Raw genomic sequence first — 16,848 nt, forward strand, 5'->3', positions numbered from 1 at the left:
TGGTGGCCCTGGGATCTTACTCTATTAGTTCAATTAACTATTTACGGAACAAATTAAAATAAAGAGAGGCGATAGAATAATTATATAAAATCTCTGTTAAATGGGTACGCTAAAACCGAAGTTGTTTATTGGTCTATTTTGTTAATTTAGTATTTCTGCAGATTTAATCAAACGTATAATAATATACACTTAACCGTATAGGATCTGTGTGAAGGGTATGGAAATGCTCAGATGATGGAAACAAACCTTTTATTAATATTAGTTATTTAAGACATTACTGTTTTTATTGATTTAAAATTTCTTGAGACCATAGTTTTCAAGCTACTCTTCTATCCACTGACTTTAAAATATTACTAGTGTTGTGCTACAGCTTACACTTCTTAATAGGGATGTACCTACTAACACTGAAAGTACACAATCGTGGAATAATGAAATAATCGCTAGACGTATCATCTTCGGGGGATCAAAAAACTCAGAGTATAAAAAATAAATAAGTGGGAACAAAGCACGCACGGTCATCGGGCCCTAATTTAAGATACCCTATGCTATGGGTACCAGAAACTAACAAACATACATATATACGTTTAAATATACAGATACACATAAAGATAATAAACACCCAGGCAAAGAGCAAACAAACCTGTTCATCACACAATGTTTGTCCGATGTGGGAATTGAACCTATGACCTTCGGCGCACTAGTCAGGGGCGCTAATCACTGCATCATTAAGTCGGTCAAGTCAGTTAGTGAAGTCATAGTAAATTCCCACTATTTGAATGGAAATTATTCCATTAAATCTCATCTCCCTTCGTACCATTCCATTTAATTTTCATCCTGATTGATTACAATTAAAAAAAAAAATCCCATTCCGCTCAATATCAATTTGCAATAGAATTTGTACGTACAAATTAATTAAAATTTTAACATTTTTATAAACCCAACACTGACAGCAATGGTATTTACTGGTGGTAGGACCTCTTGTACGTCCGCACGGGTAGGTACCACCGCCCCGCCTATTTCTGCCGTGAAGCCATTGCCATACTAAATAATAGAAGGAGAAGAATATTTGGTAGGTAGGTATGGATACGGTACGGATGGTGGAAGTGTGGAAGTAAGTAGGTAGGTAGTACAGTCACAGTCGCTATGAACAAGTAATAGTGTTCTGTGGCTATGAAAATGCAACCAATAACCAATTAGGGTGCGTCACCCACCACTTGCTAGCTAGCGATATTTTTGTTGGGTTTTGAGTTATAATTGATACTTTTTCAACTTGTCCCCATTTAAGATGGTTCTTCATATCTTACGAAGGGTACCTACATAGGTAGTACGGTACGGTACATAACTGCAATATACCTACCTACTTGAAATGTGAATCAGCTGTCAAGCGTCATTTTGATAATATTTGATTATTATTTTGATCTAAATGAACACTATGAAAGCCTGTTTAAATTTTAAAGGAAACGTTTGTTTACTTTGTGTGTAGTTTCAAGATTATGGCCGTGATAAGGCTTGTAATTTGTAATAATTAATCTATGGATTTTTATCACTTTTAAATTATCGTTATAAATTACTTAAATCATTCTTAAGTTGTGACCTAGATGAATGCCACACAGTTGTATTTTGTGTCTGGTGATGAAATGTTTATTGCGTCAGTTTTTCGTAATTAGTTCATTCATTTACTTCTAAGTAAAAAAAAGAATCGCATGAAAATATTTTTTCAATTGAGGAAAATGTCATCAGTTCTGCCTTTTTTCCTTGAAGGAGAGGTAGTCAAGGGTTTTGGAAGAGGTTCTAAGGAACTAGGATGCCCAACAGGTAATTCAATTTTGAAGTAGACATGACGTTAATTTTTGTCTCAAAAACCAGTATTCACCAATGGTCATAAAATACCTACCTTGTTTTAAAATATGTGAAAATAATAATGTCAAAATATGTTAATATTAAAAAAAAAGCGGGAATAAAAAATTATCATGTGCAAAAAATTTATAGTTAAAAACTTAGATAGCAACAGTAAAGCTAAGCTAAAATAACTTTTTTTCAGACTTAAGATTTTATAGTTAAATGGAAAAAATCTAACCCTATCAAATGTGATTTGATTGAGTTTCACCATTTATTTATGTAAGGTCCATTAGTAATTGGTATACCAAATGAAATGAATATAACAGGTTTTACAACAATTGTAATTCATTGGAGGTCAAGTGGTACCTAATGTAAATAGGCAAAAGTAGCTTATTTGCACTTTAATGTGTGTTCAGAAAAAGTTTTAAAAATAAAGAATTTGTTGTCCATCATAAAATTATATCTTATTGTTCAAATTGTTCTGTATCAAATTGTTCTGTATTTAAGACAGTCTTAAATACAGAATAATTTTAAGTCAAATAGGGCTAAAAGCTATAATAAGATCAAAAATAATAAAAAGGTGCATTTGAGAGATATACATAGTTTTGTGTACAAAATAACTAACATTTGTGCGGTTTAATTAAAATAATTCCCAAGTTAGCATATGATTAACACCACATTTGTGACTAAATTAAGCCTCCTCTAGTTACTGCTAGGTACTACTTTTGGTAATGTAATAGTATCCTCATCTATATAAGTAAGGAATATTAGGTACCTACAAGCAACTATGCAGATGAGTAAAATCATCCTGCCTATGTTTAGTTTGAAGCTTGATAGTGTCTATAGTCTCAAAAAATGGTCTCCTGTTAGCTCAGGTGAGCCATGAGCTCTTCAGACTCTGCTAAAACAGCTATGTAGGTATTACAATCCCACAGAGAAGCAATCCACTAATGATTACATTTTTGTTCTACAATACTGGTGATTCCAGCACCACACACAGCAGTAAGAAATTAAAGAATTAATTAACGTTAAGAATGCATAATTAATTAACTGTTTAAACAGGTGTAAAATTTAAATGCACTTCATTTTTATTAAAATTGGAGCAAAGTTTGGATTCGCTTAATTCAATATACTTTTTTTGTATTTTTTCGTGCCGGAGGCCGATCCTAGTACGAGGTCCCGCGCCTACGTGGCGCGCGGTGTATGTGGGACTCGTCCGTGACCGCGAGTCCGCGGGCCCAAGGATGTTTTTAGGGCCCTACCCACCAAACGACTCCCCTGCACTCTTCGCCCAAGCGTCCGATCCCCACCGAGGTCAGAACCCAGATGAGGTAAGGAGGTTGCCGCGGTCAACACTACAACCAGACGGCGCAGCTCACCCCAAGGACGCCCGGCGGACGGAGCCTTCGAGGCGAATCGAAGGCTCTGAAACGTCGGTCGTCTCGGTACGGCAGCCCGTCAGGCCGCCCAGACGGTGCCGTTGGTGTTCTGGGACCCACTGGACCAGAAACAGCCTGCCAGGTCTGGACGCGATACACCGCCAACCGATTGCTCTTTCGTATCTCCTTAGCGGTGCGCTAGAGTGCTGGTAGCGCGCCGCGCGGTCTCGGCCCTCTCAGGTCGCCCCGTGATCTTCACCGGGGGGAAGCCGCCACCTACAGAATACAATACATAACAATTCTGAGGTGTTTTTATTGGGAAAAATAAAAGTTCTCTTTGGCAAAATTATCCTTACTAAATTCAAATCTGTGCTACTACGCACGGCGGACGGACTATGAAGAAACAGCTAGAGGTTTGATTTAAGCTCTGGTCACTACGCAGAAATCCATCGCCGCCGAGCAGGGGGTCGGGACCTAGGTTCCATTCGTGACTCGGCTTCTAAGAGCTTCGGGTTCCACCCGCTTTATGCGCGGAGGAACCCAGGCGGGGCGTGCTTTGCGCGCTCGCCCGTAATAGGAAGCTGGGTGATGGTAGACCGCGTTTCTCCGAAGGTGCAGCGCGGCGCCATTAAGGCGGGCTCCCGGCCCGTCGACCGAGGGAACCGGTGGTCGTGTCGCCGCACAGTGGGTCGATACTATGATTTTAGTGACTTAGGCACCAACTTTGTTTTTTTACATTTTTCTTTATGTAGATAGATAGAGCTCGTTAATCTAAATAATAATTGTTTTAGGCAAAAATGAAAAAAACTTTATAGTTTGGTCAGAAAAATGTGTTATGTGATTTTTTTGTATGGAGCGGGTCACATTAAATTAAATTCCTGCTAAGTACTGCGAGGTCCCGCTTTGAAACTTTATTTTCCTTACACCTTGTCTAGTCTACTATCATTTGATGCTATGAACATGTGCATAAAGTTGCAACTCTGCCAAATAAATGGATCGAAAAAAATGAAAAAATACATAGAATAAAAACCTTAATTTTTTTTTTCGTAAGTGCTTTTAAGTTAAATTTTAACCCATAATTAAACCCATAATTACATAATACCTAACAACAATACATTTAGTAGGTCTCTAATTAAGCAATCTCTCTAAGTTTTATATATTTTGTTTCACCATTCGATCTTTAGGCCAGAAGACAAAAGAAGATTGTGTAAAATATCCTCATTAGTCGACGTTCTACTTATTTTTCTAAAATAACAACTCTCTGTATATTTCCGAAAATCTTTATTGAGAGCTTCCGCTGCCTCTTCCGAGAGCTTACCTATTCGAATGGCACCAAAGTTCTTCATTATTGTATATCACCGCCATGAGCCAACAATTTATGGATACTGAAAGGCATATAATACCAAGGATATAAATTAACATACAATTCTGCAGTATATCTACAAAATTCGGAAAAATTGGAAAGGTCCACGCGCTCTCCAGATGCAACAGTCTGAAGAATCACGTGAAACCTCTCTATTCAATCTTTACGTATTCCTGTTATGCGGGCTGTTCCTTCTGCATCCCTGAAAAATCTTCTGGCAGTATTGTCATCATTGGTTGTTCCTACTTCTTGCTTGAAAACATCTATAAATAAACCGCATTCCTTTTTAAACGCTTACTGTATAGCGCTCTTTCTGATTGATATTTTTTCTTTGTCATCCCCCCCTGTAACCCCATTTCTTGAAGTCCAAACGATAAGACGAAAACAAAAAAGTGTCATAAAAAATAATCTCACAGGAAACCACGTACGATGAAAAAATTGTGAAGTAATAAAATTATATTTACCGATATGAAGTAAGCACTCCATGCATCTTATCCAGGCATGTAAAGATGGCATTCCATACTGGAATATTTCTTCATTATTTTCTCTTTGACAAGCAAGTGACTCCAAAAAACTCTGACGGTTTTGCTTTGCAAATATCACAGATAGCAGAAAATGTTTCTAACAAATATGAGGTTATTTTGCCGTCTATCATCGTCATGTGCAATTGATGCTTCACTTCAACTTGTTTGATTTTTGATGGCTGAAGTCATTCTATTTCTTCTGTTATGCTAGCTTTTATAATTGCCACTGTTGACTGCGTTTCTTTTGTAAATTTAAACATTATTGGACGGCAATAAAAAGTTGATTAGGGTAGATCGTTTTCCCAAGCAACTGTTCCATCAAATGTCTGAAGCCTTATAAGAACTAGACTGACCATGAAATAGATGAATCATCAAACTCTGTTTCAGTTTTCTGTTTATAATTACTTTGACCTGGGGCTCTATCAAAGCCTATTTGCTTATAAGCAGTAGCTCTCTTGCTGAGTCCAAATCCGAAGTAATCACATCTAAGAGCCTATATAGCGCCAAGTTTAGTAATACTTGCATTTTAATAGCAGCTCCTTCTTCAGTAATAATTACCTCGTCTTTCCCTGGATAACATTTGGTTTTTCCTTGCTTAATTTTATATTAAGAAGGGTATAAATCAGACCCATTTTCACTTGCTGCTTCTCTTAGCTTTATATACTGCCACTTACTTAATTTAAGTGAAACTAATAGTGCCTTATCGGGAGAATATGTACTACTTTTCACTTTACTTGTACTTAAACACTCCTTAACTTTTTCTAGATCTTCGGGGTGATTTGACAAGTGGTTTATTATTTCTCCTACATCTTCATTTCCAGTGTTTCTCAAACTAGCAATTGTAGTAGCTTTCATTTAATCCGGGGATAACGAAAGCGATTGGTAAATTTGTTCAATGCGTCTTCGTTTTTGCCTGGATCCCAATTCTTCAAAAGGTTCGAGGTGTAAAAGTAGATGTCGAGGCTTCTGTAGTACATTTGAGGGTGGTACATTTTCAACATCTTCAGTAGTAGAAATCTCGAGTCTTTCCTGTACAGTGTTGATAGCTTCAGGTATCATTCCTACGGGCCAGTTTATTGCACCTTCTAACCAATCACATTTTTTCTTATAAACTGTGCTAACATGCAACTACTTCGTTTTTATATTGCACTTATATTTGAACAAAGTGCGTATAGAATTTTTGGAGCTCAATACTTCGGTCACGTTTATTTGATTTTGTAGGAATTGAAAGAGTTTTTTATTATGAGACAGCGACTGTAGTTGCTCTCTTAAAATCATAAATAATTCTAAATTGTTAACAAAATTATTCATTATAACGGAAAAAGGAAGATCACAACGACAATCACGAGATGTTAGTAGTAGTTAGTAGTAGTACGAATAAACGAACACTAGTTAGTATATAATAAACATGGTCACTTTATACTTCCAGAGACAAACAAATATTTACTATATTTTCTACTACCCAGTAATGGTTGCTTAACTAGTTATCCTCATTAAATAATGTTAACTATCCTAATAATTAGAGAGATTGCTTAATTAGAGACCTACTAAATGTATTGTTGTTAGGTATTGTGTAATTATGGGTATCATTACGTGCTTTTACTTACTAATCCATATCAAATAAAAGCAATTACGAAAAAAAATATAAAGGTTTTTATTCTATGTATTTATTAATTTTTTTCGATCCATTTATTTGGCAGAGTTGCAACTTTATGCACATGTTCATAGCATCAAATGATAGTAGACTAGACAAGGTGTAAGGAAAATAAAGTTTCAAAGCGGGACCTCGCAGTACTTAGCAGGAATTTAATTTAATGTGACCCGCTCCATACAAAAAATTCACAAAACACATTTTTCTGACCAAACTATAAAGTTTTTGTCATTTTGCCTAAAACAATTATTATTTAGATTAACGAGCTCTATCTATCTACATAAAGAAAAATGTAAAAAAACAAAGTTGGTGCCTAAGTCACTAAAATCATAGTATCGACCCACTGTGCGCCGGCGCGGCGGCCGCCGGTCCGGGGTCTGGGACGGCGGAATGGAAGTAATATGCTCTGCGTCGACCCTGTCCCGCCATCTCAGTAACCCGAACTGAGCTGCGGCCCGGTCCGGAGTTGGACGCCGGCTGTGAGCGGCAGGAGTTTTTAGTGAGGTCCCATATACCGGGGATTCGGTGATTTTTCCTGTGGAAAAAAGTGTCCAGTTCGTAGTAGGTATCCATATTTTATTAGTGCCCACTGTTTGTTGTGGCATCGAACATGGAAACAAGATTATAATAAAAATATTATGATAAACTCAAACGTTAATACAAACTCCGTGACTTGGCAACTACAAGTTTTGTGTTCCAAATGAGATTAGCATTGCAAAATACATAGTCCTGCTTTTTTATCTTGACTTAATTTAATGTTTAATAGAATAATTTAATGCTTACAATAATGAAAAACCGAGTTTCTAGAATAGGTAGGTACTTCACACAAAAAAGAGTAAATTTCGCGGAGATTTGTGTGAAAGAAATCGCAAAAATAATTGCTACATTCATTGATGGGGCAGTTGAACGCCAGCAACCAACACTTCTTTATGTTAAAACCAAGCTTCCGGTCATAGCCGCTGCCGAGCAATTGAACATCAACACAATCATAACAACTTACGCAATGACAAAATAGTTTTTTTAAAGATAAAGTTGTTCTGTCTGTCAACTTTCGCGTTATTAACAAGTATTTTGGAAGTAGTCATGATTTTTTCTAAATGTAAAAAAATGAATTTACTTATTAGCAATTACGAATGAACACTACCTAATTAAAAATAGTGTTCAGACCGTTACAATGTCTTTTTTAACGTATGACGGTATGATACCATATCAGTATCGTGTTTTATTTGGTTTAATTGTACCTACCTATACCAGTTGTTGCGAGGTCATTCGCATGGCGCGAGGCGCCATACATAACATAAATGAGAATTTGTAATCTAAATGTATTTTGGTACACAAGTTTGGTAAGCAAGTAGTTCTTAAAATACAGCCAATTAAAATGGATAATTAATAAATATCCGATTGATACAGAGCCGCCTTGTGCAAAAAGGTGATAATAACATTAGCAGTGCATTTGCAAATATTGTTGGCAAATCGCAAAGAGCTGCGTAGAGCTTTATTTACGGTAATCACAAAACATGTTGTCGTCGTCGTGGCCTATACGATAAGACGTCGGTGCATTCGTATCTAGCGATGCACCGGTGTTAGAATCCAGCAGGTGGGTACCAAATTTTTCTAATGAAATACGTACTTAACAAATGTTCACAATCGACTTCCACGGTGAAGGAATAACATCGTGTACCTAATAAAAATCAAACCCGCAAAATTATAATTTGTGTAACCACCAGCAGTGGTAGGACTTCTTGTGATTCTGCACGGGTAGGTACCACCACCCTGCCTATTTCTGCCGTGAAGCAGTAATGCGTTTCGGTTGAAGGATAGGGCAGCCGTTGTAACTATAATGAGACCTTAGAACTTACCTCAAGGTGGGTGGCGCATTTACGTTATAGGTGTCTATGGGCTCCAGAACCACTTAACACCAGGTGAGCTGTGAGCTCGTCCACACATCTAAGCATAAAAAATAAATAAAAACTTATAATTTATATAGATTAGATAAAATTATAGATAGATAGAAGTTACATTTTAAGAGGATTATCAAATGGTTGAAGTATCACAACTTGTGCCGTGCACCGCATTCCATCAGCGCTGACCAGAGCATTCGATTTCAGACCAATACACGATTTGAGTGGACTTACAATTTTTATCACAATTACAAATATACTTTAAGCGCACTAATGTTCAATAGCATACAAGCCCAGGAATCATAAGGAATCAATAACATACAAGCCCTCTCCTTATACACGCGACAGTGTATTTGGCTTCAATGATCGTATATTCATGATAACTCAAGCCTCCGTATAGCTCACAAAGCCAAGTTTTAAGATCTGCTGAATTAGGTACCGTCATGATAACGCTATGAAGTAGGTAAGTTCTACTATACTGGCACAAATTTTGGGGCAGAGGCATGGTACCGTCTTTGGTTGGGTACGTGTCTTCGCCAATATGAAGTAACAAAAAAAAAGTATTAATAACTATTACTGTCTGTTTTCGTCCTCATATTGATCTTCAATTCTGGTCGTAGTCCAGAGCTTTTTAAGCAGACGTTAATTTCAGCAGCTCTTGTGCCTCTGGCCTAACATTTTTCCTGATATCTTGCAATGTTCTATCCACAGCCTCTATTCGTACTGCTTTACAGTATGCTATCGTGCATTTATACCACAAAATAGATATCATTCACACAAAACCCGTAGAGAATAAATTAATACTATCTTATTGAATAGTATACATTTGATATTAAAATACATAAACTAAAAATAGATTATCGCTGGTGGTCATGTCGGCGACACAAGCCACCATTGCTTAGGGGTTGAGTGAGAACCTCCTCAAGTTACGCGTCTTATCAAGAGTAATTGCTTGTACAAGGCCCTTAACCCAGATGGATAACAAAGTTTTTATTTATTAGATATTAATTTTAAATACAGAACCGATATATCGAGTACAACCGTTCGCGTATAGACGTATCGTCTTGTCTCAAACTGGAGGAGCAGAAAATGATACGGTTTCTAGAATAGCCAAAGCGCTACCTTCACACTTTGACCCATATGGCGACCCAAGGAGTGACTCGATTGATCTTTCGTTAAATTGAAGTCAGTCTTGCTGCATGGGTGCGAAATATGGAGGTTAATTACTTAGTCTTTTCCGATCTGAGAAGATCACCAACTAACGCCTGTGAGAGGAGTGTTGAGAAATTGACATTTGACAAGCAGATCATGCATCTCAAATGGATAGGCCATACTCTCAGAAGAGATCCCATACACATCCCGGAGTGGACCCCCCAGGACAAACTGAAAGCAGACCATCCCAAGCAGACCTGGCGACGCAGTGTTAGCGGAGATCAAGATAACCGGGTGAACCTGACCTGAAGTAAAGCGTGTAGCTCGATTAATAAATAATCGATAAAGCCTCACCTGGGGCCTTAGGACCTCAAACAATTTAAAATATACTAGAAAATCAATGTTCTGCTGCCTTCTAATCTGTTTTCGTATTTAGGAATTAAACCATTCCCATCCTAATATCCCATGTATATTTTGTTAGCAGTAAAAATATGATCCTAAAGGCGTCACCAGTACCCAATCTAACGATTCCACAATTCACAAATTATGTTTTTTGCACAAGCACAAGTTCCAATTTTTTATGTGGAATTTTATTTTAATATTCTAATGAGTTAAGTTCCAACTAAGTCGAGTAGTTGTATACAGCTAAAATATGAATAAAGAATTGCTGCATTCTATTACGTTATAAGTGGAAACTACAACTGTTTTAATATGTTTCAGCTAATTATCCTTTGGAAGTTGTAAAATCTTTACCAAAGGTTTGGAGCCAGGTGTTTATTATGGATGGGCTCAAGTTGACACAGGACCTGTATATGAGATGGTAGCAAATATAGGATGGTGTCCTTTTTACCAAAATAAAGAGATGTCTGTTGTGAGTTGACTAACTTAATATTTAAATAACGTCACTATAAAACTGAATTAATTCGTCTATTTTGTTTTTAAATTACTAATATGACATATTTTGTTGATAAAAGTACTACTGGATCGAATAAGAGTCCCAATATAATGTCAATTTTTTTATCTTTCAGGAAACCCATATAATGCATAATTTCCAGGGTGATTTCTATGGTTCTAATTTAAAAATTGCTCTAATTGGGTATCTGAGGGAGAGAAGAACTTCAATTGTCTGGATGCTCTCATAGAGCAAATTCGAGAAGATATAAAAAATTCTGAACAAAATTTAAAGCAACCCTCAGCACAAAGTCTTCGTAATCATAGCTTTTTCAATAAAAGCATGTAATTGATCAATGATCAATAACTATAACTGGATGAGATACATAAGATATCCCATTTCCAAATCAATTTGAAATTAGAAAAATATAAACAAATATCAAATTATTTAGTAAAAGGAAATAGCTATTGTTGGTTCAACTTTAAGAGAATAGATCCCCAAATCACTAGCAAGGAAATTAGCAAACAATTCACATCAAGAACTTTTAGTGTTGCACTTGCATAGAAATTTTAATATTAAAGTTTTGTCAACTGGGCTACATTGTATGTTTTCTACTATAATTTCAACTCTGTGCCAATACAGTGGTATGAGTTAAAACCTAGTTTACTAAATCTTAAAAAAATGTGCTGGTTGTTTTAAAATTTCCCCAACTAAACTCAAAACCCAACATTGAACAGCTATGCATTTCAAAGATCAATTAATTAATAAAATTATTGGCAATCAGTAACAAATTTAAAAAAAGTTTTGCACTTTTAAAATACAAGCAGCATAACAGCTATATATTCGATGCTATATAATTATAACAATACCAATAACATTTAAAAAAAATTGCTCACCAGACTGTATCCACATTTCTTTTCAAGAGGGGTTTACATACAATTAGGACAATTGAATGCATGCAAAATACATGTTTCGGTTAGTTTATAGTAAATAAGAATATATTTTTGTTTCTAAAAAATCGAATTTAGAAAACCATTGTTCCATATAATGTGATATTGTTGACTATAATATATATATATATTAAAGATTGTGCAATATACTTTTTATAAATAAATTAATTAAAGAACTTACTATTGTTATTTAGTTGTTTTTTTTGTAATGAAAGACAAGATTCCCTTTGAAAAAGCCTTTATTTGTAACGCTCAGATGGATCCATTGTAGTGAACTTGAAAAATATCACTCCATTATACAATTGGAAAAAAAATCTTAAAATTAAATAGGCTCTGTCCAGGACTTAAATGTTAATGTTGTTTTCTTCTAAAAGAACATCCTGAAAACAAAATTAAATCAAATAATTTAATTTTTGCGTATTGTTTAGCAATCTAATTCTGTTTTTATTGCTAACAGTTCATTTCATAGAGTATGGAGTAATCAACACTTCAAGCATACTGCTAAACGTACCATTTGCAATTGTTGAACGGTTAAATTTTGAGGGGATTGGGTTCTGTAGGTGATGAGGGGCTATTTAAAACACTGCTTCATTATAATTATACTGCAGATAGTTTGAACACTGTTACACCATTTTAAAATAATTATCTTTTATATTTTTTACAAAACTCTTACATGTTTCTTTGACCGTGTCTAGATTAGAAGTTCTGACTTTTTCTATGAGAATACAATCATCTGTTTTTTAAACATTTAAAATAATTCTAATATTCGAAATCTGTAATCATGTGTCAAGTGTTGCCTGCCATTACATTTATATTCAAGCTCCAACAGCAATGTTATTAAAAGTAATGTAGTATCCTCAAATAATCAAAATAGGGTAATCATTGAATCAAATATTGACTGATACTAAATTGAGCTTAAGCAAGATTGTGCAATTCATTCTTATGGGTCACTCAGGTTCCAAACTTTACAGCATCTTACCTTCAGTTAATCTAGCACGGCCACCAGTGGGTTGACAAAGGATCGTTGAGCATCCAGCGCAGACCACCACTCTCTGTGCGTGACTAAAAACTGTTGTAATCTTGTAACAGCCAGGGCACTTAACATCCATGAAATAAGAGTTAGGATGTGGCACTAGCCGCTTAAGCTTATGTTTCCTCCTCTCCGACGCAGGGGAAGGATGCAACAATCAATTGCGAGCTAGAAATGTAAACACGCAAATAGGTTATTTCACCATGAATCGAAATTAATATTTTTCTTCACCTAAATTAATTTTCATTTCTTAATTATTATACTTTCAAGTTCAAATTTCGATATTATACTACTCCACTGATGTATTTTACGATTTGCAGTATATTTATGTGAATTAATCAATTGCTTCTGACATTTTATGCCATGTGTACTTTTCAGTGTCTAACCGTATTTATTTGAACTTGCACTCAATACCGTTATTAATTTATACTATTTTATTAATATTAGCACACGCATATCTTTTAATAACCAATGAAGTCACTTTACGCTATTTTAACAAATGTATTTTGTAAAATACACACCGGCATGGTTACAGCTTTAATGCACAACCGGAAAAGGAAAGGCGTCCAGAGTACCAACGACAAGTATCAACTATCAATCACTAAGCATAGACTATCACTTGGAGCATAGAGTAAATTGTCCAACGCCATCAATGCAGCTAGGATTTGTAGCGGATACAAGGTCCGCTAGTAAATAGAACGATTTCAACCTGTTTGGAGAGAGCTGGAAAATAAGTGAAGGGAGAAGAGATATAATGAAAAACATGAAATCACTTTCATAAAACCATATTCAAATAGTAATATGAAATACTATATACAGAAGCCTATCCCCAAACTTCAATAAATGATACATTATATGTACATATATTCTTTGGTGGAAGCTCGTGCAATAATCTAAATTGTTTAAGTTCGTCAATTTGATATTTCTTCAGGTTTAAACGTATGATAAAAGCGCATTACTAATCGTTTAGTATCAGTAAAAATGCCCGACTATGCAAAAATCAAACAAGGCTTTTAAAAAGAGTTCATTGAATCCTACATTTAAATTCCTACCATTGCATTTTATTAGAGAATCAGTTTTATTTTACTTGTCGTACCGTAAACTCCTTAGTTTAAAAAGTTTTAGTTGTATGAGCTATTTTCCTTAACGAATACATTACACAAAAAAAGTTGTGAAATGTGAGTAGAATTTATTCTATTATTAATATTTTGCTTCGATAGGTAAATGAAACAAAGCCGCTGAACGTAGCTTCTCGGGATCCTCCAAAAGGTCCACAGAAAAAGTCTCAGTAAATGACCACCATTTTACTGAGATTATATTTCATCCCATATCATCTCATCTCATTTCATATGATTTAATTTAATTTCGTTTCATTTCATTTCATGCCATGTTTCATATTAATCAAGTTTATTTCATAAAAAAAATTTCATATATTTTTTTTAAAATATTAGGTTATTATATGGTATGACATATTTGCCTTGCCAGTTAGAAAAATACATCTACTACTACTTACAAGTAATAGTGTTCTGTGTACTTACTACTTTTGACTTTTGCTTCGATCAACATTAATTGTTGTTTTGAAGATAGTTTGCTAAAATCCTACGATCACTTACCTACTCAGTGTTTATTCTTTGTTCATAACAATAAGAATAAAAACGTTGTTTAAATAAGTTTCATCAATAGAATACTATTTTTTTATTTTATAAATGGCAGATGAGGAGTACGAAGCCGATGATGGTGGTGCAGATTATGACGACATTGCAGAAGAAGATGATAACATTGAAGAAACAGAAGAACAGGAAGAAGATGGCTATAATGTGCAATGTCTGGCTTTGGGACAGGCTGGCGGTGGAGTTGACAAATCTAAACGTATAACTACTCGGTACATGACCAAATATGAGCGCGCGAGAGTTTTAGGTGAGGTTATATTTGAATAAGGATAAATTTTTGTGCTATTCGTTCTTACATTAATAACTTACCCGCAATCAAACCGTGTGTTATATTAGACTGGTTCATTCAGCACCACGTCAATATGATTATGACTAAAATTAAGGTTTTTGAGACAATTTTTTTGGTCCATTTTGAATAACGAAAAGATTGTGGAGGCTCTGACTTAATTACTAGAAGGTACTTGGCGAGGTGTGAACCAGAGAAAAAATAATTTAAGGGCTAATTAAGGATTACTATTATAATTTTTCAGGAACCAGAGCTTTGCAAATAGCAATGTGTGCTCCTGTCATGGTGGAACTTGAAGGAGAAACTGATCCATTACAAATAGCCATGAAAGAGTTGAAGCACGGTAAAATTCCCATCATAATTCGAAGATATTTACCGGATCATTCATATGAAGACTGGAGCATAGATGAACTCATAATCATAGATCAATAAAATTAATTATAAAATATGTTTACATTAAGAAATCTTTCTAACTTTTATAAATTATTTTACATTTCAAAATTGAATTCAATCTCATCATCATAAAAGTAAATTAGGTATTGAAACTCAAATATTTACTGTTGATTGAAAGATTGAATTTTTTAAATGAATAAAAATAAAAAATAAAAATGTGTTTTTATAGAAGACCTAAGCTGATCCAAGTTTGAGAGTAACCTTTCTATAATTTTAATTGGCTATATTGATCTAATGAGAGAGGATTTGCTGGGTGCAAGCAGTGTAGGACTGATCGTTGTGAGAGATCATGCCAGGCTTCGGGGAAACCTATGCCCAGCAGTGGGTTGATTGATACTGATCTGCACATTTTGCAATTTATGAAGTATTGTAACATGACAAAAAAAAGGGGGAATTATGGCATTTCATTAAATAAAAATACTAATGATTAAAGAATTAAAAACCATAATGCATTACTGTTCCATGGCGGTAATAGGCAGGGTTGTGGTATCTACACATGCAGCAGGCAAGTAAAAGAGTAAATGATCTTATCTCATTTTGATATTGAAAATCATGATTTCATATATTTTGTACCTATTGGTCAAATGGGGAGCTCTCAGAGAATCTACTTGAGGTACTTCATCTTCTTTTTAAATACTCACCATACCAAATTATTTAATATCCTTACAAAAAGGTGATCCAATGAAACTAGATACTACAGTATAGTGGGTTAGACAATAAAGAAAATGTGGATAAAGTAGGCAGAAAAGAACTTAAGAGGCCTGTGGTCCCAACAGAAGTGACCCTTGGTTGTTCAAGAACTCACTGAACACCCAGGCGTTTATCAAGGGCAAATCATTCAGGCAAAGTATTATATGTGAACTCTCAAGAAAATATATGATCATTGATACACACTAGAAACTTAGCAGCAGGGTCCCAAAAAACTAACAAGTCTAAAAGAATAAAATTTTTGTTGCCCCCTTCATTTCGATAAAGCGGCACGACACGAAAACCCTCTTATCGTGGCCGCCGGTAATTACATAGCCGATCCTGCGGATCGAATTATAAACAGTCGACGTCCCCCAAAACACATCTCGGATCCTCCCGATCTACTAACAGTGCTTTTAGGTACCCCAAGCACCGGTCATCGTTCTTGTCGAACCCGTCGCTTGGGACGAAGGGTCCGGCGAGTAAATGAACCCACAGACACAGCCCACTGAGTTTCTCGCCGGATATTTTCAGTGGGTCGCGTTTCCGATCCGGTGGTAGACTGCGAAGCACTGCTCTTGCTAGAGTTAGTGTTAGCATTGTCATCAGGTTTGAGGCCCGTGAGCTCACCTACTATACCGGCGACGCTGATGACGCATGGTCTCTCTAGACCATCGGCTCGGGTAAGGAAAAAAAAAGTTGCCCAAACATGTTTGTAAGCTTGCATTGCTTGCTTGTAAGTATGGTGGGGTAAGTCATATCAGAGATGAATAGATTTAATACTCCTGTGGTTCAACTACTCCCGGTCGAGCCTCGGATGTGACTACTTAACTAAGACCTTTATTATTTGCTCAGCTGCTCACCTCGTCAAATATTTAATAGGGGCTTTTTACTTACATGTATTGTTTTGAGAGTGTCTAAATAAATATTAAATGTTTATCATGTTCTTGTTTTTTTGTGTTTTGTTTGAATAGACGCCGAACGAACTAACAGTATTTTGAGGTCTGAGCATCTGGCACTGCAAATAAAAAACGCGAGATTAAGCCGCCAAAGCAGTTTTAATTATGTCTA

The 16,848-nt window shown here is 35.6% G+C and overlaps 3 protein-coding genes and 1 long non-coding RNA gene across 4 annotated transcripts; 2 read left to right on the forward strand and 2 right to left on the reverse strand.

Annotated features, from left to right (window-relative positions):
• Positions 1–1,335: 1,335 nt before the first annotated feature.
• Rfk (Riboflavin kinase) lies at positions 1,336–11,296 on the forward strand. Its single transcript, XM_028175131.2, is given in 5 exon segments — positions 1,336–1,815; positions 10,530–10,565; positions 10,568–10,680; positions 10,838–10,910; positions 10,913–11,296. Coding segments are annotated over 5 exon segments (471 nt in total). The 5' UTR covers positions 1,336–1,703; the 3' UTR covers positions 11,050–11,296.
• Positions 4,483–5,453, reverse strand: LOC149502642 (uncharacterized). Its single transcript, XR_016323315.1, has 2 exons — positions 5,046–5,453; positions 4,483–4,603 (listed from the first exon to the last, which is right to left on the reverse strand). It is a non-coding gene; the product is annotated as an uncharacterized LOC149502642 (long non-coding RNA).
• Positions 11,297–11,872: 576 nt separating the features above from the next.
• On the reverse strand, positions 11,873–13,331 carry RpS27 (ribosomal protein S27). The gene is given in 3 exon segments (XM_089728924.1): positions 11,873–12,031; positions 12,631–12,849; positions 13,301–13,331. Coding segments are annotated over 3 exon segments (279 nt in total). The 3' UTR covers positions 11,873–12,002.
• An 882-nt stretch (positions 13,332–14,213) lies between these two features.
• On the forward strand, positions 14,214–15,246 carry RpII18 (RNA polymerase II subunit RpII18). The gene is made up of 2 exons (XM_089728563.1): positions 14,214–14,598; positions 14,882–15,246. The coding sequence occupies exons 1-2, from the start codon at positions 14,388–14,390 to the stop codon at positions 15,067–15,069; spliced, it is 399 nt and encodes a 132-aa protein (XP_089584689.1). The 5' UTR covers positions 14,214–14,387; the 3' UTR covers positions 15,070–15,246.
• The last annotated feature ends 1,602 nt before the right edge of the window (positions 15,247–16,848 follow it).

This window comes from Bombyx mandarina, chromosome 07 (genome assembly GCF_030267445.1).
Source record: "Bombyx mandarina strain Sakado chromosome 07, ASM3026744v2".
NCBI lineage: Eukaryota > Metazoa > Arthropoda > Insecta > Lepidoptera > Bombycidae > Bombyx > Bombyx mandarina.